Source organism: Hyposmocoma kahamanoa, unplaced genomic scaffold, assembly GCF_003589595.1.
Source record: "Hyposmocoma kahamanoa isolate Upper Pololo Valley unplaced genomic scaffold, ASM358959v1 100021, whole genome shotgun sequence".
Classification (NCBI taxonomy): domain Eukaryota; kingdom Metazoa; phylum Arthropoda; class Insecta; order Lepidoptera; family Cosmopterigidae; genus Hyposmocoma; species Hyposmocoma kahamanoa.
In genome coordinates this window covers 8,032,553-8,060,272 of record NW_020653200.1, presented here as the reverse complement: position 1 = coordinate 8,060,272, position 27,720 = coordinate 8,032,553, and the positions used below count along the sequence as shown (strand labels likewise).

Here is a 27,720-nt window from a genome sequence, read left to right as displayed (position 1 = left end):
TGTGGCCTATATTTATTTCTCTCATGAGTTTGTGTGTAATTTGTGGCTGTCTATGTGTGTGTCCATGGCATTCGCGACACAGGGTTTTCCTAGTGCGGGTCTATGTTGAGTGTGTGCGTTATTATTATTATTATTTAAGTGAATTGTAAATTCTTATGAGAATAAATATCTTAAGCCTCAACACAATATACACAAATTTATATTCCAATATACTACAGTGTCAAAGCAAATACACTGTAATATCAAATACAGCATTTGAGAAAATGCTTCAAAAACGATATTTCTGTTTTTTTTTGTAACTTTTCAAGTTAATAATATAAAAGAAACATTCACTTTGTACATTACATATTAAAGAATTCTATCTAGCCATTATAATTGAATTTGCAAAATAAGCTACATCTAATGAAAACCTTTTTTTATAATACCAAGTTCATTAACACCAGGTCGTGCGCCTGGTGTTAAGCGAGAGAACAAATAAGTAATGTTAAGCTTAGCAGTTGCAGTGCCACTCAGGGTTTTCAATTTGCAAATTAAAAATAAAAAATGTGAGGAAAACTGCCACTGCGCCTGTCATCATCAGACATAAGTTGACAAGTCTCATGTGTCTGTAATTTGTCCAGCACTTGGAATGCAGTAATGCTCACATTACTGCTTGGCGGTAAAAATAGTTACCTATTTTATCATATATCAGCAGTTCTTTATGTACGTTTGTACGGCAGTACTTCCCTGGACGGACTCTTTTACACGGAGCTCTATTGCTACAAAAAGAATGAACTTGTTTTGCCTTGATAATAGCCGAAAGATTCATGTTGTTATTGAATCACAATATACTATACTGGGACTTGCAGTGTTTTGGTTTGACGCGATAGATAATAATATAGTCTCATCAGAAATATGTCTATGATGTAAAAGAAAGAAATAAAAGACAGTATGATCGTTAGGATAGAAAATAAGGTTTGGGCAAACGGAAAGTATGGACGTTAGTAGAATAATAGTACATGTTTAGAGCGAATGAATGGAAACTTGAGTAAAGGTCGGACTCGTCGTACGTATACATCTCAAATAGGTTGAGGATGTCCTTGAAAAAAGGTTGTCTCAAGTAACGAAATAAACGGACGTGTGTGAAAAGACTGGAAGAAGCGAAAAAACGTTAGCAAGAGGCGGATTCGCAGGCTGTACTCCCTATTTATATAATCGTTATATTATGTATGTATTTTTTTGTTCAAATTGTTTCGTACATACATATTAAAGTATTTTTTTATATACATATACAGGGTTATTTGCAAAATAGTAACAACCATGTAGGCCTATAATTACTATAGTCGTCACGAAATAAGAGGCACCTTTTGACACTTGTGATCGCGACGTAAATAGGGATGTAGATTAAACGTATCGGTAATCATATTAGACGGCTCTCACGAGAAATCGATTCCAAATTTTATAAGTCTGTGACCGTTTAAATTATTTTCCGGGTCATTGGTTTTCAGCTCTAGATAGAACAATTAACAAAAAGAAAGCAAAGAAAAAGAGTTTAATATAAATAATAAGTAAGTATTTTAAATAATCACAATGAGAACCTAAATCGCCTCCAAAAAAAAAATCGCCTCCATTGCAACGGAAAAAGATACGTCAGTGTGTAGTTTGATGTGCTGGCGTGTGACATCACTTGAGGTAGTATCAACTGTACGTATATCATTTTATTTTCAATCACATTATCAATGTTAACACGTTCACGTGCATGAAGTCATCTATGTGAAGCATTAACGAAAAAACTTAGAAGACGAAGTACGTGCATGCTCCATATATGTGGCATCAAGTAAAGAACTCATACGTGCGTGTATCACATTTGGGGCACCTGGGCAAAATTGAGAAAATGGGGAGGTGGTTTATGGAAACGATTTATCCTTCGATAGATTTATTACTAAATACCAAATCCCACGTATTTGCAAAATAAAAAAAATTAACGTCAGGGGTCAATTTTTTATTTCCAGTTACACAGGGAACGTGTTAACATCTGTGTCAAAACCAAAAGTAAAAAATCAATATTTTATTAAGTGAAATTTAATTGACTCGATGAAATTGGCAATTAATTGGTTACAACACTACCTATTACTAAAAAAAAATAAGTCTGAGGACATAATAATAATAATAACTTTATTTATAGCCATTACAAATATTATAAAAATAATTACAGTAATATGTTTTAAGTAATTGATTGGTTGCTAACCAGCCAGGCAACATCCAGACCCCACAAAAGGATTCAACCTGTGTTAGCGGATAGTACTGCTGCCACCACGGCGGGAAAGCATCAATCTTAGTTGTAACAAACAAATGGCTTAAAAGTAAACTAAATAAAACTCTGTAGTCCCAAAACTAGTACAATAAGACTGTTCTTTTGGGACTAAGAAGAAAATAAAATGAAATTTAACAAAGAAACAACATTTAAAGAGTAGGTTAATTAAGTTTATAGATTAATCTATGCTGTGTAGTTGGCGGTGTGTATGTAAAAGTGGAGAGTGTGTATTAAATGTGTTGTGAATGGTACTGATTCGGACATGTAGTGTGTGAATGTGAGCTGTATGAAAGGTGCGTCTTAATTTTTGCTTTTGAATGCGTATAGGGTCTTAACATAGGAGAGCCGAATAAATAGTCTGAGGACGTAACTGTTTTTGAAGACGTTTCGGACTAACTCAAAATTGCAGTTTATTTAGAAATTCGTGCGAAAGTAATACTTGAAATTTGTTCTATTGTGTTACTAAAATTAATGTTGTTTTTAAAACTCAATAAGGTAATAATTGTTTGTGGACTGTTTCGTTGATTGCATTCAAAGTTTTTTTTTAATAGTTAGAAGTGACGTACAAGTCGTACTTCTGGTGGTTTTATTTTCACTTATTCCGAGATTTATGAGGGAGATATTATGCATTCATGAGTATTACTTGAAGTATAAGTAAATATGCCTATTTCGACCTTCTGTTTACAATATTCGTTTAACCGTTTTATATAGGTACTATTATCTTAAAGTAAGATAGTAAGTTTGTGCGTTGTATTGATGATTGCACCATGTCACACGGTTTTTATTTCAGGGTCAACAATATCATTGTTTAATTGGTTATATCATAAAGACATCAAAAAACTTTATTTCCCTGCGAAAACCTGGCTTCTGTGGTCAGGACAACGAAAAGTTGAAATTTGCTTACAATTAAGGAAACGAACAATTGTTTTGGTTTCTCTTTATTTAAAGACAAGAAGGGAATATTAAATTTCAAATCATAAGTATATTCCAATTAAAATTCTACAAATTGGTGACGAAGAACCTACAAATATGTAGTTGTGCAACATTATGTAAATAACAAATTTTTTTACACACACAAATAGCAAAAAAATGTAGCTATGTATATAGGCAGCTATGTAAATACCATTGTGACAGCCACAGAAGCTCAGTTTCAGAGCTATAGCTACGCTTTTCTACATACTTGCTGATCAAATATATAAAAGTCAAGACTGTTAAACCAGAAACAGGACCTTTATGAAAATATGTTATGTATGGTAGTGAATGTTGGCTTTGGCAGGAGAAGCACGAAAATAGAATTAATGCAGTAGAAATGAGAGCTTTGAGAAGTGTGGCTGGAGTGACTCCGATGGATAAATTACGAAACAGTATAGTAAGAGAACGTTGCTGCGTGGAAGAAGATGTAGTGAGAAAGATAGAGAAAGGGATGCTTAGATGGTTCGAACATGTAGAGAGAATGAATGGAAGAAGATTGACGAAACAGATTTATAAGGCGAGTGTGTGAGCGGGAAAGTTGGTATGGGCCGACCATGGCGAACTTACCATGAGCTAATTGAGGTCATCCTAAAGAAGGACTAGGTCAAGAGTATCCTTAATCGACGAGCGTGTATGAAAGCATTAATGCGTGTTGATGAGGCGAAAGATGTGTGTCAGGTTCTTAGCAAGTGGAAGACTGTTGTCTCTGCCTGATGATGAACCTGATGGGAAAAAGGTATGAAGTATATGTATATTATGTGACGAAGTATACGTCGCCGCTGTGGAACAGTCTGACTATGAGCTGAAGTTCATTTCCATGGAAATAAACCAACTAGTTCATTTTCAGCGTCTCGAGCTGACTTCACGTCTCTCCATCGCAATATTAAATAAATTGAATTCCAATGCGTACTACGCGCAAACGGACTCCCTTATTATCATCACATTTAAAATGTCCTTGTTTTGCAAGACTATTTGCTACGCTGGTTACGCTACAAGGAGTATTGTCTTGTCTTGAGTACTGTACTGTTACAGTGGACTAAAGGAACCGTTCAACATATTTATGGTATTTATTTACAGTTACACACACACGCGTTAATTTGAAAGTAACAACGCAAATCTGAGCGTCTTAAGCAGGTTGAACGCCAAGAAAATTGGATTTTTCCGGTAAGGTCATGCGGGACAACCTATGACTGAGACACTATGCTTCAGTTTGAACCGTGGGGGACAAAGTTAGTCCGCGAGCGCGAGGCATTTTTAAACATTTATATTGTGCCGACCGATGCCGATCACATTAATCGAACAAATTTGTATATACTCGCAAACTTAATTCCACCACCAAGTGTGATTAAGTTCTGTACATAACAAACGGACAAATATGTCGTCGTTGCGCATGCAAAACCGTTAAAGTGCACTTTGCAAATACCGCGTAACAGTGCAGCGTTTTCACGATTTTACAGGGTGAATAAAAAACTTAACATCTTAGCCATTGAACTATAATTTACCGACTGAACACTGTAGCTACTTTTTTGCGATTCTCTTTGTAGAAAAATAACGTAAGTTTACCCATAACTTGTTTAGATTCCGGATAAAGTCCCTAACGCGGTTTTGTAGTAACAAAAAATAGAAAAACTACTATACTGTTAATAGGTGCGCGGTATTGAAATTGAACATTCTATTAAAGGTTTGATTTTATTATGACTAAAGAGTAAAAGTAACAGAGAGTAAGGAAACTTTTACCCTTCTGTGGGACAGTACAGGGTCATAATAATAATAAAATAACAAAAAAAGGTTCTAAAACAAACATCTTCTTAGACCAAAAAAGTATTATCTAATAAACAAGTGCTCCACAGACGATATTATATTTAAAAAAAGTTGGCGTCTTTTACACGGAAGAATATTTTCACAGTGTAATATTATTCCTTCTTCTATGTAGGTTTAGCTATGCAATTGTTAATTCATGACCATGGGACCTATAAAGGGCGCGAAACATAGGATTGTTTGAAAAAACAAATATACGCGATTGAAATCCGAAAAAAAAGTTTCATTTCCTATGTGTAACAAACCTAAAACCTAAGAACTCGATTTGTTTACCATATTTTATATAATATATCTAACAATTGTCATATTAAATTACTTACTGTTAAACCTTCTTGGTATTATGTTTATAATAATAAACACCCTAACTTATTTTATAAGTATTTTAGTGTTTGATATGCGTTTAAATATTGTTTGGAATTCTTTTTTCATCTGACTCTGTGCGTACCTATGTTTCAATCTATAATCATTAAAAGTTTTATTACCACTTCACAAAATATAATTTGTGTTACTCGCGAAACTGACTCTAATTCACAGAAGCAGTCGTATTCGTGTTTTCATCGTTACGTTTGAAATAATGTTTGATATATTTTGTTTGTAATTTACAGTCTCATCTGTTTCTTGACTTTCCAATACTTTTGCAAATTGGACTATTGCTAGATAAATAAAGGTAAACAATGAACGGGCTTTACTCAATAATAACCAATAAAAAGAGTGCATGGGAAACCATAATAAATTGTATTTTCTAGTTGTGCCAGGATAAAATGTTTCTCGTGAAATCAATTTCGCTAACACACTAGGCCGCATCTTTCTAATACAATTTGTAACCAATAAGTAAAGATGATGGTACATAGACTTCAAAAGGATAGTACAGGAAAAAGGATCATTGCTGAGATAATAATAATAATAATAATAATACCTAGTTATATTTTACACCTCTAAAATATAACTAGGTATTCGATTTTATTTACTGATACAGTGTGTCGTTACCACTTGCTTAATATTTGTATTGTTTATACACAAGGTAGATTGCCAGATTCAATTAGTAGGGCACCAAACTGAGCAGGTATAATGGAAAGATTTAGTAAGAATTTTCAATACATTTGATAACAAAACGAGTATTTTCGGGGAAGTTTTCGTTATTATCGTTAATAATACCTGAGTGACAAAGTTGACGTCAGAGCTAAGAACTTTTACTAACATTACTCATAATCGCCGCATTTGGACGATTGGAGCGCTTCGTAACAATTTTCGCGGAGGGGTTAACAAAGCCACAAAGCTGCTGGCAGTACGATAATCAAAAGCTTTTAATTCTCGCCTTTCGACGACTTGCAATTTCGAAGTTTTATGTCTTTAGAACGGCTAAATTTTGTAGGTAATCACAGTTTCTCCTTATTTGTAATATAAATTGAGAATGTGAATTCTCCAAACGTTTGATTAATAAACGAAAATGACGGAAAATTAGGTAACCACAAAACTAAAGACGCTAAATAATAATTGATGTTTAGGCGTAAACGGTGGCGGTGGTTGTCGCAGCTGACGTCACAAGCCATTAGTCGGGTGACGACAGTGGAAAACCTCAAGGGTCGCGAGTTCAAATGCGACACATGGTGAGAATAGTCCGGGTGCGGACAAAACTTTCGCCGTATCTCTGGCCGCACATTTCTCTCTTAACAGCAAAACTGTTTTGGATTTCTGCCTGCGTGCTGCCGGCGCGGGTCGTACGCAGAACGCGTATCAATGCGTAGCCTATAGCCATTGACTTACTACCTGATTTGGCTTCAAGATAGAAATCAATGTTCAGATAATATGAAGCAGCATTACTATACAAGTGTGTGACGTAATATAAACTTAATTTTCAACGAAATTGTCTTATATTAATATTTTTTTGCGTCTGGTGGTACGCGACGCGCTTGTGTATCAGTTGCACTCAGAGTTTTAAGTCGAAGTTTCTGAGAAGAACTGCCTCTGCGCCCGTTACCCTGAGACACAAGTTGACAACTCCTATGTGCACGTAATTTCACCAACACCCTTAAACTCACCTCCTCGAAACCAGAAAGTAATAACTCAAAACGAGAACGCTTAAATGCTCACATTACTGCTTGGCGGCAGAAATAAGTAAGGTGACTGTACTTTCCTGGACGAACTCTTTCACAAGGAGCTCTATTGTTACTAAACCAAGGTAATAAAATAATAGTGCCTAAGTAGACCGTGAATAATCCTCATTAAAACAAAATACAATAAATAAAAGGCAAATCGAAGTAATATTACGTAAAATGATAAAAAGAAAAATTGGGAAAAAAGCGTGAAAATTAGCACACTTTAGTCTAATGACGGTGTTGTAGATATCTAACAGATTTATATTTGACGATCTAGCTTAAGTGTAAGTTGTCCCTCAAGATATTTGTATAATTTCAACTGTACAGATAACCTTTAATATAAAGGCCGGGGGTTTTTAGTGTGAAGTATATTTGTTCTTGTCATTTTCTCAAAATTGTCTGTAAAACACGTTGAGATATTTTGTAGTACACATTTTAATGTATTAGATAACTTGTAGATTATTTTAATAATGCCAATTCAGGCTCTCGTGAACTCACTTTATAGTCACATTATCTAAAGCCATGCCAGTTTAACTATTTAAACGCCAAAGATGTAAAAAATGGTGAAACTTATAAAATAAATCATGGTGTCAATAAATCAATCACGTGTAAATTGCAGGAATTACTTGCCGGTAAACTATATGGCGTATTCCCCATATACCTATACATAAAAACTACCAAAAATTCATGAGCTTCCTATAAAGCAGCTAATTTATATGAAATTTAGGAGAATTTTGCCCCTGTTTGAGGTTACCTTCAAAAAACTTGTGGCTTTTATGAAAATAATCCATTGTGATAATTAGTCACGCTTTTAGTGTGATGTCTAAGTTGAGCTAATTTCAAAATTCAATTAAATAATCGCCACTTTGAACAAAACAAACAAAAAAATTCAATAACTCATTTTAGGATTGTCTTAAGAGCAAAAGAAATTGCACAGAACAACTTTAGAATATCAATAGCGTAATTAGTAAGCAGAACAATTTAATTAGAATGCGAATAGAATAATATGTACTTTAAGGTGATCAAGGAATAGAGTATCGATAGTCTTAGTATTCTATTTGTCTCGGCACAATTATTAGGACATTCGCAGTGGTTTGTAAAGGTTTGTAACTCTTTGTAGGTTTGCATTTGCATGTATACTTTTTAAACTATTCACACAATACACGATTATTTTTTAAACTTCGTGACTTCTTGTCTCTTCTGTTCATTATTGTTGAACCATCCTCCAATATGATCTAGCCACAAAACCTTCTTAAACATAAGAGTTACTATTATACACAAATTAATTCGATTAACTGAAAATCTGAGACTATAGGGGCATTTCTATGTAATATATCTATAAAAGGACTAAGCTAACACTTAAGTAGCAAGTCTCTATTAGACTACATATAGATTAAACATTGTACATATTATTTTATATAAAACCTTAAGAACTAGTTTTGGAGTAAAATTACTCTAAAACATAAAATCAATAGATCACAATTAGGTGACTTGGACTTTATTAATGATGCTTTTAGTAGGAATTTAAGACTAATTTAAATTTAATGTGCTGTAAATGACTGTGGCGTGTAAGTTTAAATGTAACCATATATAGTATAAGAGGTCATTGTTTTTTAATTTCATGTATAATATAACCACTGTCTTACAATGGGAGTCAGCATACATATAATCAGGAAATCGCATTAAGCATCGTCAGTAAAAAGCTTTATCTATAAATTTAGTGAAAAAGACGTACGTTTCACGTCGGCGGTCCCAATGGAAACGAAATGCGCAACATCTTTTTCGTTCTTATTGCTACCAGCTCAAGCCTCTTTTTTATAATATCAAGTGACGGAACGAACAAGTCGTGCGCCTAATGGTAAGTACACACCTGTCTACAACAGTTGCAGTGCCGCTCAGAGCTTTAAATCGCAAAGATCTGAGGGGCACTGCCACTGCGCCAGTCACCCAGAGACAAAAGTTGACAAGTCCCATGTGCCTGTAATTTCACCAGCACCCTTACCCTTCAAAACCGGAACACAGTAACGCACATGCACACACTCAACATAGCCCCGCACTAGGGAAATCCTGTGTCGCGGGTGCCATGGACACACACATAGACAACCACAAATTACTCCCAAATACAAATATTCCTCCCTGCCCCGCAAATCGAACTTGGGACCTTTGTGTGGCAGTTCGGCATGGTAACTGTTCGGCCACGGAGGCAGTTAATGCTGACGCCAACAGTAACGCTGACATTACTGCTTGGCGACAGAAATACGTGAGGTGGCAGTACTTCCCTGGACAAACTCGTTCACAAGGAGCTCTCTACTGCTACTAAGATTCTGCTGTAGTAACTCCTTTAAATAAATTTCTAGGTCGTTATTGGTCCTGTATCACTAATTATAAGCTTTTAAATTTGTTTGCGTCTACTTGCGCGTATTGAAGACCTACAATTTTCGATTTATGTTTTGTTAACTTAATGTAGTCAAAATTTTACATAGTCGTTACTGTATCAGTTTTTAACTATGATTGATAGATTTAATTATGATTCAAAGCTACTATTATTTAAAAATTTAAACAACTTTCGTTATTTATTTAAGTAAAGACAGAATAGGCTCAAAGTCTGAGAACGCTCATTGAGTGAAAAAACGTCCACAACGCGTCCGCTCTATGAGCTACTTATTATTTGATCCTAACATATCTATACAGAGTGTCCGTCCCACTGCTATGCCATACAAAAAGAAAGCACCTTAAATACCGTAGATACAAAATTTTATTGAAAGAAGACGTTATTTTGATTTTAAAAATAATTCGAACTGCATTCAAAGATTTTTAAATAATCGTCTACCTGAACCGGCAATCGAACGCGTTAAATGTGAAAAAAAAAACACCTGTAATTTTAGTATACCGAAAGCCTGAACTATAACAATTATTTTCTTCTAAATAACATAGCATCTTAAATAAAAGGAAGACCATGAAATTTATAATTTTCAAATATTTTTTTTCTACATCAGCAGCATTGTGATTGTGAACACACAAACATACTTACAACTGGGTACTACAACTTACGTACTATCTTATTATTATTTTATCATGCACTTATAATAGGGAAATGATATCTATTTCTCAAGTTTGTTCTCATTAGTAATACTTTGAAATGATAATGCCAGTGGCTATGAGCGCGGCTAAATCAGAGAAAAGCCTAAGGACCTATTCATTTTCCTGATCAAAATTTCAAATTAAATGTTAAATTTCATGGTCTTCCTTTTATTTAAGATGCTATGGTATTTAAAATAAAAAACAATCCTTATGGTTGAGCCGTGCGATCAGTATAGTAAAATCACAGGTGTTTTTTTTTTACATTTGGCGGGTTCGATTCCCGGTTCAGATAGGCGGTTATTCAAAAATCTTTGAACACAGTTCAAATTGTTTTTAGATTCAAAATGAAGTCTTCTTTCAGTAAAATATTTTCTATCTACGGCATTTAAGGTACTTTCCCTCCGTGTGGCACAGCCGTGGGACGCCCTATATTCACTTACGAGTAATATTGTAGGTAAGAGGTGAGTTTAGTTCAACGTAAATGGTCGAATTCAAAAGAGTGTATACATTTTTATCCGTTTCAATAGATAGTTATCTTGTGTATATAAGGTACTCACTGCATCCGGCATTAGTTGAAATGCCTTAAATCATTTGCAAAAGAACCTTTTCGGGTGCACAGAACCAAATAGCCTAAAGTTTTAAAATGATTGTAATAATTAAAAAAATTTTGCGAGAGTGGGCACAACATTTCACAAGAGATTTATCTCAGTCAAACGAATAATAATAGATTGATTTATTTATTTTGTACATCTTACACTTACAGTACTTATAACTAAACATGTAAGTTATAGTCATATAAAGGATGATTCTATCACCGGCCAATAGTAAGGACGGTATAACTTCTGCTTTTTCAAGGTGAGAGTGAATAGTCATTATTAAGAGGTGTATAATGGAAAATTAACAACAAATTATCTATTATCACTTGGTATAACAACGTTTGATATAATTTGTAAGGATATAATCACTCTTTGAATATAATCAATAAGAGGTATAACAACAAACGGCATAATTTCAATGTGTATTATAAACCTTCAGTATAACAAACATTAGGTATAATGATTAGGTGACGTAATGACATAAGTATTACCAGTGTAATGTATTAAATAATATAACACATTATTCCGTTTTCCAAAAAGTTGAAGCGCCTAAGTAACTGCATTAATAAATAAAATAATGAAAAATGTTTAAAATTGCAAATCAAAAAACAATACACATGAACTCATGTCTATCAAAAATAACGTTTTCATGCCAAAAATAGGATTTCTCATGGAGGTACGTACTGGTTTCGCATCGAAATTTAGTATTGGTCCTTCGTCGGCCGCGGCCGCTTCACGCTCGCTTCGCTCGTCGCTCGACTCGCGCACCGTTACAGCCGCAGTTCTAACATAACACGGGGAAGAATCAGTTATAAATGATTATTTTTGTGTATGTAAACACTGTGATTATATTTATAATACATTAAGCTCAGTGAATTGAACAGATATTATATCTGAAATGTTTATATGAAATGTACATCCTGCCATCGGTATATCAGGTTGAAAGTTGTTATATCAATCATCTATTATACCCAATGACATTAATATCATATAAGAATATGTCAAATGTCTATATACCGTAAATTAATTATATCCGTAGAGCGTTAAATCATCCAAAAATATGTCATTTATTGTTATATCTTACGAATCGCACCCATTATTTAGGTGTGTGTGCTCCATCGTCGACCTCACCCTTAGTTTCCATCATGGGAGAAGGAGATCAAATGAAAAAAAATTTTTATTAAAAAGTAAATGCGTTACTTTTTAATAAAAAGAAGCTGCGGAATTCGAACTACAGAGCTTTGGAATCGTCCAAAATTTCTAGCATTCGCTGGTTACTATTTGGAGACGATTATCGAAGCGATATCGAATGATTCCGTGTTACTGAATATGTCAATATCCTTTTTTGGTGTCGACCAAAGCTAAGGCTTCGTAGAATGATCCGCCTTACTGCCTTGCCTACAAAAATTATTTTTTATATTATTATATATGTATATACATATACCTTTGCACTTTGGCCTTTCATGCAAAGTAAAAAGTTATTTTTTGCTTCTTCGAAGCACGCTCTGCCCCTTTTTCGTTTCGCTTGTTTTATATGGGGCGTTTAATTCGATAAAATTCGTGTGGTTGCGAATGGGTTTAGTGAAACTGGAAAGTAAACGGGTATATAAATGTTTCGAAAGATGTGGATGTTATCATCATTTCGAAAAACTGAAATATAAATACTTTAAAATTGCAAACATTTGTAAAAGAAAACTGACCTCAGAAGTTTGTGGAATTACATCTATTTGTCAGTTTTCTTAAAATCGATTAACGGAAAGTGAGTGAAATCCAATAAACCGGATTCATCCCCTAATAAACCACTCTAGAGATGGAATATTTTCTTAAAATTTAAATGGAATTACTTCTGAGGTATTTCCTGCGTAATAAAAAGAAATCACGTAACGTAACGTAACATACATATAAAATACACTTAAATTGAGAACCTCCTCCTTTTTTGAAGTCGGTTAAAAATCTTTGAAGGTACAGTTCAGATTGTACGGATTTTGAAATTTGTTATCCTGTCCATAACCTTTGTAATACATATTTGCACACTCTGCTCTTGGCAGCTGCAGTTAAAAGCTTTTAATTCAGTTATACGTAAATTTTAACAAGTGTTAAAGTTTGAAGTTTAATAAGGTTAAAGTTTGACTTATACATACATGTGATAAGAACACTGTTAACGAGCGAGCGAACAATTATAATATCAGGTAAGTGCTAAAGTAATATATTAAAATATAATTCACAAATTGATAAAAAACAAAGCACTGGCGGCCCGCTGATATTGACTGACAAAGGTTTAAATTATTCGTCGCTGTTAGCGAGCCACTGCACCAGCCAGTTGCCTACATCCCGGGCCCTGATGCAGATCACGGTTAATTAATGGAAATGGCTGGTCGGTAAGTGGTCGGCAAGTAGGCAATTACAATAATATCACCTGATACAGACAGCGATGGAGTGCTTTTCGCAGATGGGCTGGACGGTATCCTGATGAAAGTAGGCTGTTTCCATAACGACCTTCGCTTCACTGTCGTCCAATTCGCCAGGCATGAAAGGAGCGGCCGGGAGTACGCATGTCATTGTGTTTTGTTAAAGGCAGAGTAGTTTTCAATACGTAGTCCAGAAGGTGCAATTAATTCTCGTCTCGCGACACTGTGCCGTTATCAGATAGAATTTTACTCGGGGAGCCTCGTCTCGTAATCAGTCTTCTTAGGGTCATTATGGTGGAGTCAGTTGATAGAGTGGTTACTATCTCTAGATGAAGGGCGCGAGTGACTAAACAGGAGAAAACAGCTACCCACCTTTTTTCACGGCGTCGGCCGATCGATACAAGCACAGGTCCGAAGTAATCAATGCCACGTTGTTAAATGGTCTTGTATGATAAAGAAGTCTCTCCGGAGAAAGGTCGCCTAATGGTGGACATCGTGGGGAGCTTTTACGGCGTTTGCATTCAAAACATTCTGCCGCCACGGCTCTGACAGCTCTGCGATCTCGTAGCACCCAGAACCGCTGTCTTAAATCGTTGAGTAGTAGGTATTCGTGAAAGCGATGACCAGCCTTGTTATGGAGATTGGCGATTAACAGGCACACGATACGTTGGCGATTGTCGAGGAGTATACGGGTGTTCGTGTGTTCATCTTCATTGGGCAGTACCTTAATTCTGGAATCCAAATCCAGGAGATCACCTGAAGCCTAGGCGAAAATGATGAGAGACGACTTGTTTTTGAAATGGGCTTGGACTCATGAATGTGGGCCATTTCGACTCCAAAGCTGTCAGTCTGCGACTTCAAAAGAAGTAACGACTCTGCCAGTGAGAAGTCCATGGCAGAAGATTGCGTAAAATCATTTTGAATACAAAATAATTTTGAATTTAGAGTTAAGGGCAAGCCAAGAAACGATCTAAAAATCAGCGCGAGCTGTGGCCCTTAGTAAACGTGACCATGTACTAAAACGATTCGGGTCCGGTACTGGAGGTTGTGGAAGGAGGACCTCATCTGAAAAGACACCGTTCGATTTGTACCGCCTAGAGTCACCACGTAACCATTTCAAGCCAGTAATGGAATCCGACGAAAAAACTGTTGATGATGGTTTCAATTGATGGCTGTCCGTGACAGTTTTTGCGAATCGTGCGGCTATGAGTGCAGCCTGCAGTTCAAGATGGGGAATAGTACACAGCTTTAATGGGGTTACACGAGCTTTGCTCCCTATAAGGCAAAGCTTAATAAATGTAGTACAAAATACTATACGCCAATATGCGACACGGGCGTATGCTAATTCACTAGAATCTGCAATTACGTGGAACTGCACGTCCGCGAGCTGCAGATCTGACTGTATGTACCAACGAGGAATTCGCAAATTACTGAGTGACATAATCGCTTCCGCCCAATGTTGCTATGCGTTGGCATAGTGAGGTGGTAGTTCGTCGTCCCAGCCCAGACCACTACGCCATAAGTTTTGAATAAGGATGCGACCTTTAATTACAGCGGGAGTGATTAAACCAAGTGGATAGTAAACCTTCATAACACGAGACAAAACAATTCGTTTTGTCGTAGTTTATCGAACGAATTGTCGACCCGTACGGAACCCTTACGTATCGTGTGCAGGATTCCACTTTATACCTATAATAACGTATAATTTAGTATACTTAACGAATTTAGGGCAAATCCCAGCGCCGAAATCAAATTACCCAACGATGTCAACGTGTTAGGTATAAAGTGGACCTAAGTGCGCACGCATCATTTGCCAACCAAGACCTCATCTCGAAACAGCATGCTTGATGCACCATATATACATTCAACGCCAACTTTCATGCCAACTGATATCGCTAAGACTTGTTATATAATCGTCCATATAATGATTGTCTGTTGTGTCTAGTGCGGTCTCATAAATCGAATCTTTCTACACTAAAGCGTTTTTAATTTTTATATATAATGCCATGAACAGGCTGGAAACGGCGCCGAAAATCATTGACGCCATCCTGTACTCTTTAATGCCCGCGCGCGAGCTCGCGGTTGGCTCTTTGGTAGTTGCGGCGAGGCTGTCACCATCTTGCAATAAAAAACCTTGTGCGTCACGATCGCATTCTCTAATTTTTATTTGTGGGAACATTTCTCTAACAACCCCAGAGACAGCAATTTTACCTTCACCGAAACAAAATAGAATGCCCAGCACCAACAGACGATAGTTAAGTCTCACCAAAATAAGGTAAGTACCGTCGAATATTAGGAGACGTTTCACTGTCAACTTTAGCCTTAGAGTGGTAGGTGGACAGCGGACATTCTTCAGCGTACCCTTTTGTTTAAAATACCTGTGTTAAAATTACGATACGCTGCTATTGCGAAGGCCTCGTCCTTCGCCATCGGCTTTTCCAATGACATAAACCGGGATAAAGCCTGTGCGTAACTGTCGGGAACGGCGAAATAAATCGGCGCGTATAGCGCCACGGTAGGCCAACTTCAAAACGACCTGAGGGAATGCGACGGGCCGTTGAATCCATTATGTCTAAAGCGCGTTGATCATCTAAATTGTTTTTAGGCCGTATTTTAGCTATACCTATTGCGACCAGCTTATACTGTTCACGCATAAGTGCTTCAACGGAGTCATACTCCAGTTCGTTAAGATGGGTAACAAACTCTACCGCTTTAGTCCTACTGTAAGCGAATCCGTGTAACGTCCAGCCAATAAGAGTACGTAGCGACTGGCTCCGATGGCCTTCCTGCGCGTGTTTCTCCACTTATAAAAATATGCCAGTCACCCGACTCCTTAACCATATTTAACTGAGCTTGCCATAACAATTTATATATAAGAGTAATATGAAAGTAGCGTTTTAAGATATTAAGGACTTTTTCTGCAAATAAAAAAAAACTACTCCCCAGTTTCTGTTAAACTAGAATGATTACGAAAGTTAGACTTTAGAAAATATTGGTTTTCGCGATAGACAACTATAAAACAGATCTTCAAATTTTTCATCGTGATAGCCGCCAAAATCTTGTCTAGAGAAGATATGACTTGGAAAGCTATAACTCCTTAGACATATTGCCACCACAATAAAAGATGGGTTGAAGCGCTCTCAAACTTCTTTGGTGTGCGAACTTACTAATAGCACTTTAACTCTTTCCAACAAACCAGTAATAGTTGAACTATTTACTAGACCTTATGTACATTATAATAACCAGTGTTCGTAATAGGGTGTTCCAAATGAGTAGATAAATATCTACGTATAGATACAAGGAGTAACATAGAGGGGTGGTGGTTAAAACCACCAAATGTTAATTAATTACTTTTTAACACCAATGGTTCTTCGGTCAATTTCATAATTGAAAAAATAAATAATTGAATAAATTCATAGTCATATTTTTATAATTTTAATAGTGTAATAAAAATATAAAAAATGTACCTTGGACTCTAGACACTTTTTTAGTATTTAGAAGCATTAGAGGTCCTTGTCAAAAGAGTTTGTCCAAGGAAGTGCTACCACCTTACTTATTTCTGCCGCCAAGCAGTAATGTCAGCATTACTATATTCCGATTTTGAAGAGTAATGGTCTATCCACACATATCCGGGCCGTGCCCGAGACGTGGACGGGCCGTGCTCCATCAGGGGCTCAAAAGAATTTTGTATGAACTCGTTCACACATGTCCGCGTCCGGGCCGGGGCTGGGACGGGCCCGCAGTTCATACAAATCAGCACGCCACGGCCACGTCCCGGGCACGGCCCTGATGTGTGTGGATAGTCAACTTATATCTCTGTGTGACCGGCGCATTTACACTGCCCCTCAAATCTTTGCGATTTAAAGCTCTGAGTGGCACTGCAACTGTTATGGACAGGCGTGCAGTTTACCATCAGGCGCACGACTTGTTCGTCCCGTCGCTTGATATTATATAAAAAAAAACACTTGATGTGTGTAGTTTTACTACATCATCAGATAAAACTTACTCACTTATAATAACACTTAGGAAGCTGAAGTTGAATTTAAAGTAATTCAAAAAGTAAACATTTTAATGAGCTACATGTAAAAAGCATATTTTAACTAATGCGGATATTATTTTATTTTAATGAAATTTGTGGATTATTATGTATACATACATAATAATTTCGTTATGAATTTGATAAAAGTAATTAATTAATATTTGGTGGTTTTAAATACTCCATGTCACTACTTGTAGATATACGTGGACATTTATCTATTCATTTGGGACACTCTATTCCGATCACTGATAAAATAACACTAATTTATGAATAATGTAAAAGTCATGCTATTTGTCCTGTCAGGATTGCTGCGTCTACAACAACTTTATCAATCTATGCAGCCAGGTCGCACAGCATTCCAGATTTCAATAGTAAAACGAGTTAATAACGCGTCTGACGCCATCGACTTCCTATTGGCCTTAGAACAACACGACCGATGGGGCAACAAACGTATCGTACTAGATTGCAACGCAAAAAATGCAAAAAATATTCTGGTGGAGCACGTCCGAAAAGTGCAATTAGGCCGCAGGACGTACCACTACATGCTCAGTGGATTGGTGAGTATTGCTTCTATCTACTTTGTAGTCAGAAAACAATGATTCTTTTTTTTTTAACAATTCGAAAATGTTGTCCTCCAAAAATAGTACTTATACAACTAGTTCATTCAATGTGGGCAGTGATAAAGTAAACTTTTTAGTCTACAATGCACTTGTTTACCGACAATGTTCCAAAACTGTGACAGGGTGCAAATTCAAAACATGTTTTCGATTAGGCTTGTAATGCTCATAAATACAACTTTGAATATTTTCAATATGGCCGTTACGACTTGTTTACATGTTCCATTGTTTTATACACACAAATATTCAAAGTTTGTTTTCATATCAATATGAGTAGTTAGCTCTTGACATGAAATTACTTGAGCAAAAACTCTGAGATAGCCCGAAGTTGCTTCGTTTCCCACTCACCGGGGATGTACTCACAGTAAAAACTTCAGGTATTCCCATTAACAGGTTATGGACGATCACTGGGAGAACGAAGTAACCGAGTACGGTGCAGTCAATATAACGGGGTTCCGGATCGTCGACCACACGCGCAAGATTGTGCGCGATTTCATGGACGGTTTGCGCAGAATGGACCCCCGGTTCAAAGGAACCATATCGGTAAGTAAATGTAGTAACATTGCCAATACGAATATACCGCTTCGAACTACTACGACTACCGGATTAATTAAAGAATTCCAGTTTACGCTGATTGTAAATTTAGGTTTTCGTATCAAAGTTAGCTAAGATTATTATGTATACAAACCATTCCGAAAACATAACAAACAAGAAAGTTAAATGCGAACTTCGAAATTGTGGCAGGTAAAGCGACTGTAAAGAGAATCATAAATAACATAATTAACATTTTAGAGAATTTCATTGTTAATTTGAACATTAAGATACTTTATAACAATATTAATGATTTTTTTCATTGGTTACTTTCCAAAAAAAATGATTTAATTGTGAGAAATGTCACGAAACGCGTTAATATTCTTTCGAAAAAGTCACAACAAGAGAACAACTATACAAAATTAAAAATTAAAACGTTTTTAATAATTATTCATTGCGTTTTTTAAATATCTAGACCTGCAAGAATTACTTAACAGAAAGTAATAACATATATAATAATAATAATAATAATAATTTGTTTATTTTCTCCCACAATAAATTTAAAGTAATGGAACAGAGCGTACATATTAAACATTGTGAGAGACAGGAGCCTAAACTAGGTAAGACCTGTATCTTAGGCCTCCTGGTCTCCACCTCTTGGTTGAACAATTCTGTACCTAAAATTTCCAATATACATGGTAAGGGATTAGTTTAACAAATTTATAGAATATAGAAGAAAATATAATCTAATAGAGTGTGGTTGCGTGTGTGTATTTGTTTGCGTTTATGTATGTGTGTGTGTGAGGAGTGCATGTGAGTGTGTGTGTTGTATGTATTTAGTGTGGGTGTGTATGTGGTGTGTAAGTGTGCATGTGTGTGAGTAAATGCGTGGGATGAATGGATGTGCGTACTTGAGGCCTTTATCGCTTGTTACGACATGGTTAAAAGTTTTTCAGTTTCGTCGTAAGTTTTAGTAACTAACCAAGTAACAACTGTATCTTTACATTTATATTTTACCATACTGTATATATTAAGACTTTTGTTTAAAAGGTTGTACAGTCTAGGTCCCTGATGGCAAAAGAATCTATGTGCAAAGGATGTCTTAAATAGTTTTGGGTCGCATACCATATAATGCCTCCTCCTATGTGCGTTTGGATGATGAGCATTAAATATGATCTTCCCATGTTGTCTTAGCACCGTGGCAAGAACATATATTTGTCTGACCGAGAGTAACTTTGTGTCGCGGTATAAGCTAATCGTGTAGTATAGACGTGGTTTAGAAAGGCTAACTTTTAGGATTAGCCTTTGTACTCTCTCCAATTGCAACATATGGGTTTTTGCCGCACCTCCCCATGAGGAAATACCATACGATAGGATCGATTGACATAGCGATAGATAAACAGATTTAAACAATTTAAAATCCAACACATGTCTTAGTTTTTTAAAGATGTATATGAGTTTACGGACTCTTTGAGTGAGGCTTGTGATGTGTTCTTTGAAGGAGAGGAGGTAATCAATAGTGATACCTAAGTATTTAATATTTAGGGTTTTTTCAATGAACGCGCAGGTACAAATGGTGGAGCTCCAATTAGAGCAAGAATGTGCCCGAATGTTATAGCTGAAAGTTAAGGATTGTTGACCACCGACACAAAATGCAATGTACTTAGTTTTCTCGGTGTTTAGAGTTAAATAGTTAGCTGCAAGCCAATTTCTTACTATATTAAACCCTTCCTGCGCACAGTCAAAGACGCCCTCTCAAGTATCATGGTAGAATGTCAATGTGGTGTCATCTGCATATGAAATAATTTTGCAGTTTCTAAGTTTCATTTGACACAGTTCATTAATGTAACAGAGAAAAAGGGTAGGACCGACAGTGCTACCTTGAGGCACTCCGTAATAGACGTTTGCATCCTGACTAAGCACTGAATCAATTTTTACTCTCTGAGTTCTATCTTCGAGGTAGCTGCGTATAAGAGAAAGTTGGGTTCCTCTTATACCCAGCGCCTCAAGTTTATCGATGAGAATGGGAAAAGAAACAGTGTCGAACGCCTTTGCCAAATCTAAGAATATTGTTATACATTTTTTTTTATTATCTATTTTTTGAATTACAAAGTCTGTGAAGCTATGTATTGCATCCTCAGCCGATCTGCCTGCCCTAAAACCGAACTGGGATTCAGAAAGTAAGTTTTTTGCCTCTAAAAAGTTGTTAATTCTTTTGTTCATTATTTTTTCAAAGACCTTAGATGTAGCTGTCAATAGAGAAATCGGTCTATAGTTTGTAATGCAATCTCTATTCCCACTCTTGTAGACAGGCACCACAATCGACTTCTTCAACGCTCCTGGAAATACCCCGTCATTCAATGATTTATTAATTAAAACGGTATGTATGTATATGTATTCATATTAAGATTAAGTCGACATACTTCTTATATCTGAGGAACCCCTGACTTCAGAGGCCATTAATATTAAAACGAGTATTTAAAGACTTGTATAGTATACACAGCGGCACATTTAACGGAAACAAAAAATATATATTTATCCGCTCACGCGATACATGCAGCCGTAGACGCATACCACACCTAGAGGTGCCGGTGATTTTATACCGATTTATCGGATATCGAAGTTATAACAGGTAAAATAGCTAATATTAATTGCTGTTTCGGTAACTACTCTAGCAAACCATAAAGTTTTTAATGCCTGGGTCTGTCATTTAAAAAAAATAAACGACTTCAAAAATACGTCACGACAATCGTGTGTGTTATTGTTTGGTCTGGTGACTTCGGTGTTTATTTATTGAAAACATACCGTAAGTAGCGTTTTTTAAGTTTACCCTGAATGTAAATGTTTATAAAGTATACTTTAAGGAGTAATTTCATGGTAAACGTTAGAACCACTCAAACGGAATATTATCATATTTCATTAGTGCTTTTTAAGTGCAGGATTTGCGGTGTTTTACTGCATTTTATTTGAGATGTTTTTGTTGTAGTACGGAGGGTATTTATTTAGCAATGCAGAATAATAATTTTTATTTATAAAAACTTGTATTTAAACTGAATCCTTTTCTAATTTGCGAAACCAAATAGCCGCCATTTTGCGGTAGGATGAGCGCATCGCGTGAGCGGATAAAATAGTAACGTTGCATAAATTTGAATTAGGCATAAAGTACTAATTAAAGTAATATCTTTAGCATCGACTTAGTACAGCGGTACTCAACATTTATATACACAAAAGAAATTGAAATTGAACATAAGCATTTTTTTAGATTTTATGACAAAGAAGATATCGCTGAAAATCTGAAAATTGTAACAATTTAACATTGGTTAAATCAAAGTTTAGTAAATAAAAAACTTTTTCTATTAAAGTTTATTATATGTACAGAGAACGCAAAGTAACTTGACAAACCCGTATTAGTAGAAAATTAAAACAAATAAAGTAAATAAATGTCACCCAATGACAATTTTAATTTCAAATTAAATCTAAAATATTAAACTGGTATAACCAACCAGTATTAAAAAAAAATGCAATATTTTGGGGTGTTTACCAGTGCTCCACTAAATGCGTCATTATGTGTATTTATTTATTACAAATTAGATTGAATTAGATTAAATTAGATTATGTACGTGTATTATCATTTCTTGCTCGTTTATGTATTGATGTAGGTAATGTATTCGTACATAATTATATAAAAGGTAACGTCGTCGTGGCGTCTTTTTATTAGTAGTATGTGCACCGCATAGGGGCCAAGCTTGCCTCTTTTCCAGCAGGCAGCTGGAAAAGAGGCAAGTCCTTTTGGACCCTGGCCAAAGCGGTCGAAAAAAACTTTAGTAGCCACTCATTACCATCTCTGCTGAGGCCAGACGCTCTTCGCCTCACTCTTTGCAGAGAGTTTGCGTCTGGATGCCGCAGGATACCTGATGGAGCCGAACGTGTCGACTATATAACTATCTCAGTCACTTCCATACTCTGCAAGACTATGGAACGTGTGCTTAACAACCGTCTCCTGTCGTACCTTGAAGACAACGATCTCCTCAATGATCGCCAATACGAATTCCGAAGAGGGCGATCTACTGGGGATCTTCTTGTGTATGCCTCTCACTTATGGAGCGAGGCTATAGAAGAGCATGGCGAGCTTCCCTCTTATGAGCTTCCCACTGACCTTTGCAATTGGATTTCGGTTTTCTTGAGTGAACGATCGATTCGAGTGGTCTTAGAAGGCTACTCTTCCGAACACAGGGCGATAGATTAGATAGAGTTCCTCAGAAGCTCCTCAGGAGCTCCTCAGTCTATACCGATAGCCGATCGACCGACCGACTTGGAATGGACCTGTCGTCCAATCTGAGGTTCGGCAGTCACATTGAATCCGTGGCCAAAAATGCAGCCAAGAAGCTTGGCATCCTTTCCAAGGTGAGGCGATACTTCACACTCTTCACGCTGAAGCAACTGTCCCAACAGTTGCTTCAGCTGTACCAAGCACAAGTCCGGTCGTGTATGGAGTACTGCTGCCACTTATGGGATGGCTCTGCTAAATATCAACTAGCCACCTTGGATTCAATAGACAAGCGTGCTAAGAGGCTTATAGGTGACTCGGCGAAGCTGCAGGGCCTTGAACACCGCCGTAGAGTTGCCAGCTTATCAGTAGTCTACAGGATACATCACGGAGAGTGTGCGATGGAATTGCATAATTTGATTCCGCCTTCCCCTGACTATCATCGGGAGACTAGACGTCAGCTGTTCCGTGGGGATTCCACCCCTATGTTGTGGACATTTCCCGGATTCGCACGAAGCGTTTCGCTTCCACATTGCATACTACATAGTGCATACTACATACTACATAGTGCATACTACATCCTCGACCTCATCGTCACTTTCCATCAGGTGAGATGCAGGTCAAATGCGCACTTATTTTTTATAAAAAAAAAGAAGAATGTATAGTATTCCCAATTCAGAAACTAACTATTCTCATAGCTGTAGAGAAGTGAGCTTTAACAGTGCGTTTAACACGCCCATTCTATTATGTACGTAAAGTATAATATATAGCTACTTTAGAATCTTCAGAGTGATAAAACAGGCACGTTCGAAGAAATTTTCAACTGAGTAACACGTTTATGTATATTTCACTAACTCTCACGCGGCCTAATGAAACCTTAAGTGGGTACCTCTGCATATATTATTATGTCATGCTATGTTCCGTATACTATAGATGCGTAGTTACTTGTTACGGTTACGCCATTTTTAGCACCAGCAGCGCGTAATACTCTCGAGAATTGTTTCGAAGTTAAGTTACGAGTAACTCATCACGATTGTTAACACGTTTCGAATGTAACTCAAGTGAGTCTAATGTGGGTAACTTTGTAAAGCCTTTATTTATTAGCCACTGTTTTAAATAACAGTGAAGTTTATTTTAGAGGAATATTTCTTCTAGGCTCAAACAGCGCTCATGTACGATGGCGTGCAAGTCTTGATGGATGCCCTAGGAAGACTCTGGAGGAAAAAACCTGACGCTTTCAGAAACGCCTTGCGTCGCGCCGCCGGCCAAGCAAATAATACAAAAGTAATTGACTGTAACCCTGGAAAAAGCTGGGTAGTGCCTTTTGAACATGGCGACAAAATATCAAGGTTAATTAAAAAGGTGAGAGTACTTTTATGGTTTCGGAAGAGCCAATTATTTTTATCTGTATTACATATTCTCCACATGTAAACATGCCGAAACATGCATACATATGTTATGTGCGTGCGTGCGTGCGTCCATGCATGCGTGCGTGCATACGTGCGTGCGTACATAACTGTGTCCATACGCGTGCGAGTGTGTAAATGTATAGGTATGATATGCGTATAAAATTTCGGCATATTTTTGACGAATGTTTTTTTCAGAACCGATCTTTCAGCTGTAATAATTTGTATCATAATAATAGAGTCTCTTTTAGACCGACATTGAAGGGCTTACTGGAAACATCTCATTCAACGAAGAAGGACATCGTCATAATTTTAGTTTGCAAGTTGTGGAAATGACAGTACAGAGCGCAATGTTACAGGTTGGTATGCTATTGCACAAATATAAATGAAAATGTTTTACTTACTATAGTTAGTCTGCTTAATAGTAGGTACCTATGCTGTTTAAACTGCAGTAGTTATTAATTAAAATCAATTGTCAATCGTTCCCTCAAATTCCTGAAGAAATAATGAAGTTCTTGCAAGTTGTAGCTCACCTACACTTTAGAGCGAAATTTCTTTGGTGTGACCCGAAAGTTTTTAGTTTGGGTAAAAAGGTACTCCAGGCAAAGGTTAATTTTAACTTTATTTCCCGAACTCGAGTTCCACAACTCACTAATGATTTCTCGGCGTTCATAAATCAATACGTTCAAAGTTCGAGCGCCATTCTTCGGATCGCCACTTTAGACGAAAACTCTTTGAATGTATTTGACTGTTGTTATTTTATTGGTTAACTTTTTTGTTTACTTACAATTTACGTAAAAATAGCGCGTGTGTCTGTTTTTGAAATAAATAACCACAATTTCATATTTTTGTTAAGCATATTATTTTCTTATGAATTATTGTTTGACATATTTAGGTCGCCTCGTGGAGTGACACTCACGGTTATGTACCTTTATCACCAAAATACGTCCAACTGAAGTCGCCCAATTCGTACGATGTAAACAAAACCTACATAGTGACGTCAATTCTGCAAGATCCTTACTTGATGCAAAAATCAACCCCCGAAAATGGCCAAGGAAACGATCTCTTTTATGGTTTTTGCAAGGATCTTATAGAGTTAATTGCAAAACAAATGAAAATTAAATGTGAGTATTACTTTTGAATAACAGAAATTGTACAAAATAAGCGATGTTTAACTGTAGCTGCCTATTATATCAATTAATACTTTGTAGACGAGCTGCGACTTGTCAATGACGGTACGTTCGGCAGTGAAAACCCTTCCGGCGGCTGGACAGGCATAGTGGGCGAAATACTCAGAAAGGTACGTATTGTCCTTTAACCCACATTCACGAGAAATGAACAAAGAGAGTCAATTTACTTAAACGGGGCTCTGACCTTTGATTTATGTGAAAGAGGATACATTGTTACGTAGACATCAACGTTGTTGTTTATAAATGTATTCTACATATTATATAATAAAATAAATTACGGGCAAACTTCGCAGAAAGTGCAGAGTAAGTACACACCTTGAACGGAGTCGATCGTTTGCAAAGATGGGTTATTAACGGGCTTTTTCCGATATATCACCTACGGACACTGTCGATATGGGTTGCGGAGGGCGCTGTCAAGTTGTGTTGTTGAATGCATGAATTCAACCGTACTTCCGAGGAAATCACAGAATATTTTGCTAACTTTACACAATTATTACACCTGATCTTGTCTGGTACGTACTATTTATTGCCGACGGCTGAAGTTCTCTAGAACGGATTTCCATAATAGAATAAACGAGGGTCGGGTTCGACTGCCAAGGACGTTTAATAGTCTGTGATGAGACAGGGATTATCACAGCCGATCCCAAATCTCTGAAAGGAGGCAACCCGGTCAGTACCCAGTGATTTAAGGAATGAACAATGAGTGGGCGTTTGCTAACAATGTAGCTTACGTGTTAATCGACGTTGTTAATAAGCACGATTCCATAGAATTGGTGTGAATTCGTACTTATCTATTACAATTTTTTTTTTCGGTTACAATCACTGTTTTTGTTTTGCTTATATCTTGTTTAATGCAATAATAAGTTAGTAGTCTATGAATCAATGTCTTTTGTGTTTTTTTATATTGCTGTCTGCATCAAAAGTGCTTGCACTGACACAAAATTTACTGAGTCAATGTGCACGTACTTGTTTTGTGAACAGAAATAAAAAAACAAACACACTGTGATTATCGGAACCGTACTAAGTAATTTTACACTCAACAATAAATAAAATAAATTTATCTCAAGGGTGTTGACTGGCGATCTCAAAGTGTAGCTCACAACGAGATGGCTGTATATTGAGATTGGGAACTTCTCTCATCATCAAATTGCTTTGCATATGTGTGCAGGTTTCCTCACGATATTTTTCTTCACCGAAAAGCTCATGGTAAATTTCAAATACAATTTATGCACATAAATTCCGAAAGAGGTGCTAGTTTCGATTCGAATCTACGACTGTATGCTTGAGAGGCTGTGTATGAAATCATTAAGCTACTACAGCTTCATCATTAGGCTACCACGGCTTCAAAACATCTCAAAGTCATTAATCGTAAACAGTTTTTCATCGCAATTAACCAATTTTCGTATCACTGATTCGAAATTGCGGTCGCCATAAGTTCATCAGTGGGAGGTTATGGACAGTCATAAGTTTATAAGATATTTGCGGTTGAGAGATCAAAACTGATATTTATGAGACTTTGTCACATTTGTAAAAAATGCTTCTAAAGTGTCTCTCTCTCACTTTCTCTATCATTCCAGTGTTTGCTTAATACATGGAATTAAAAAGTTGTCATATCGGTATACTAGCGTCAGAGTTTAAGTTAGAAATGACTCGGTCAGTTATCGCCGGTGCTGAACTTGTCATTGAGTTCACGCTTCTAACTTTGAAAATTATAATTATTTTGAACATGCGGTAACCACCAGCCTGAATTTATTTCCAATTACATACTGTCTTACTCACTAATATATTCTTAGTTATCAAGTAGAGAACACATAAATTTTGCATTGTTATTTTGTTAAATTACTACAAGACAGTCATAATGTGTACTATGATATCTTTCATCTGAGGTAGTTCATAGAAACCACTTATGTGGTCTGTGATAGAAACTTACGCGACAGTCTTGCTGAAAGGTCATTATTTATTCAGCTTAACCCTATTAAAGGAGTTATGGAGGGATTATATTGCGTTACGCCCACGGGCAAGTATTCTGGTTTGATTTTGACAACAAACTCAATAATAGGTTATGATTCAGACTACCAAACAATAGGCAGATGAACCATACGCAACGAACGAAGCGAAGCCGCTTTTCATTTATTGTGTGCGTGATGACTAGAAAGTGCACTGTAGGGATATGCGCATTTGTGTGCGTGAAGATTACCAGATGCAGCGAAAAAACTCCCGCATTTTTTCTGTTGCTTTCTATAGTACTAATGTTACAAGCTGAAAATGTTCTTTTAATATAAGTTAATATTTAATTGTTAAACATTTGTTAAAGAATATTTTATCAAGATATTTTAAAATTGGAACACTTTGATAGTTCAAAATAATAGGGGTTAAAGTATGAAATTGCCGATTTGTACTGAAAAT

General features: G+C 36.5%; 1 protein-coding gene across 1 annotated transcript in view; it reads left to right on the top strand.

The window, feature by feature from the left end:
* The window catches only part of LOC113240682 (glutamate receptor 1-like), a 76,553-nt gene that overhangs the window by 32,503 nt on the left and 16,330 nt on the right, over positions 1-27,720 (top strand). Inside the window, exons 5-10 of the mRNA XM_026478059.1 lie at positions 17,607-17,860; positions 18,314-18,463; positions 23,874-24,080; positions 24,376-24,483; positions 25,020-25,248; positions 25,336-25,424. Of these exons, the coding sequence (XP_026333844.1) occupies positions 17,607-17,860; positions 18,314-18,463; positions 23,874-24,080; positions 24,376-24,483; positions 25,020-25,248; positions 25,336-25,424 (1,037 nt within the window). The remainder of the gene's footprint in view (positions 1-17,606; positions 17,861-18,313; positions 18,464-23,873; positions 24,081-24,375; positions 24,484-25,019; positions 25,249-25,335; positions 25,425-27,720) is intronic.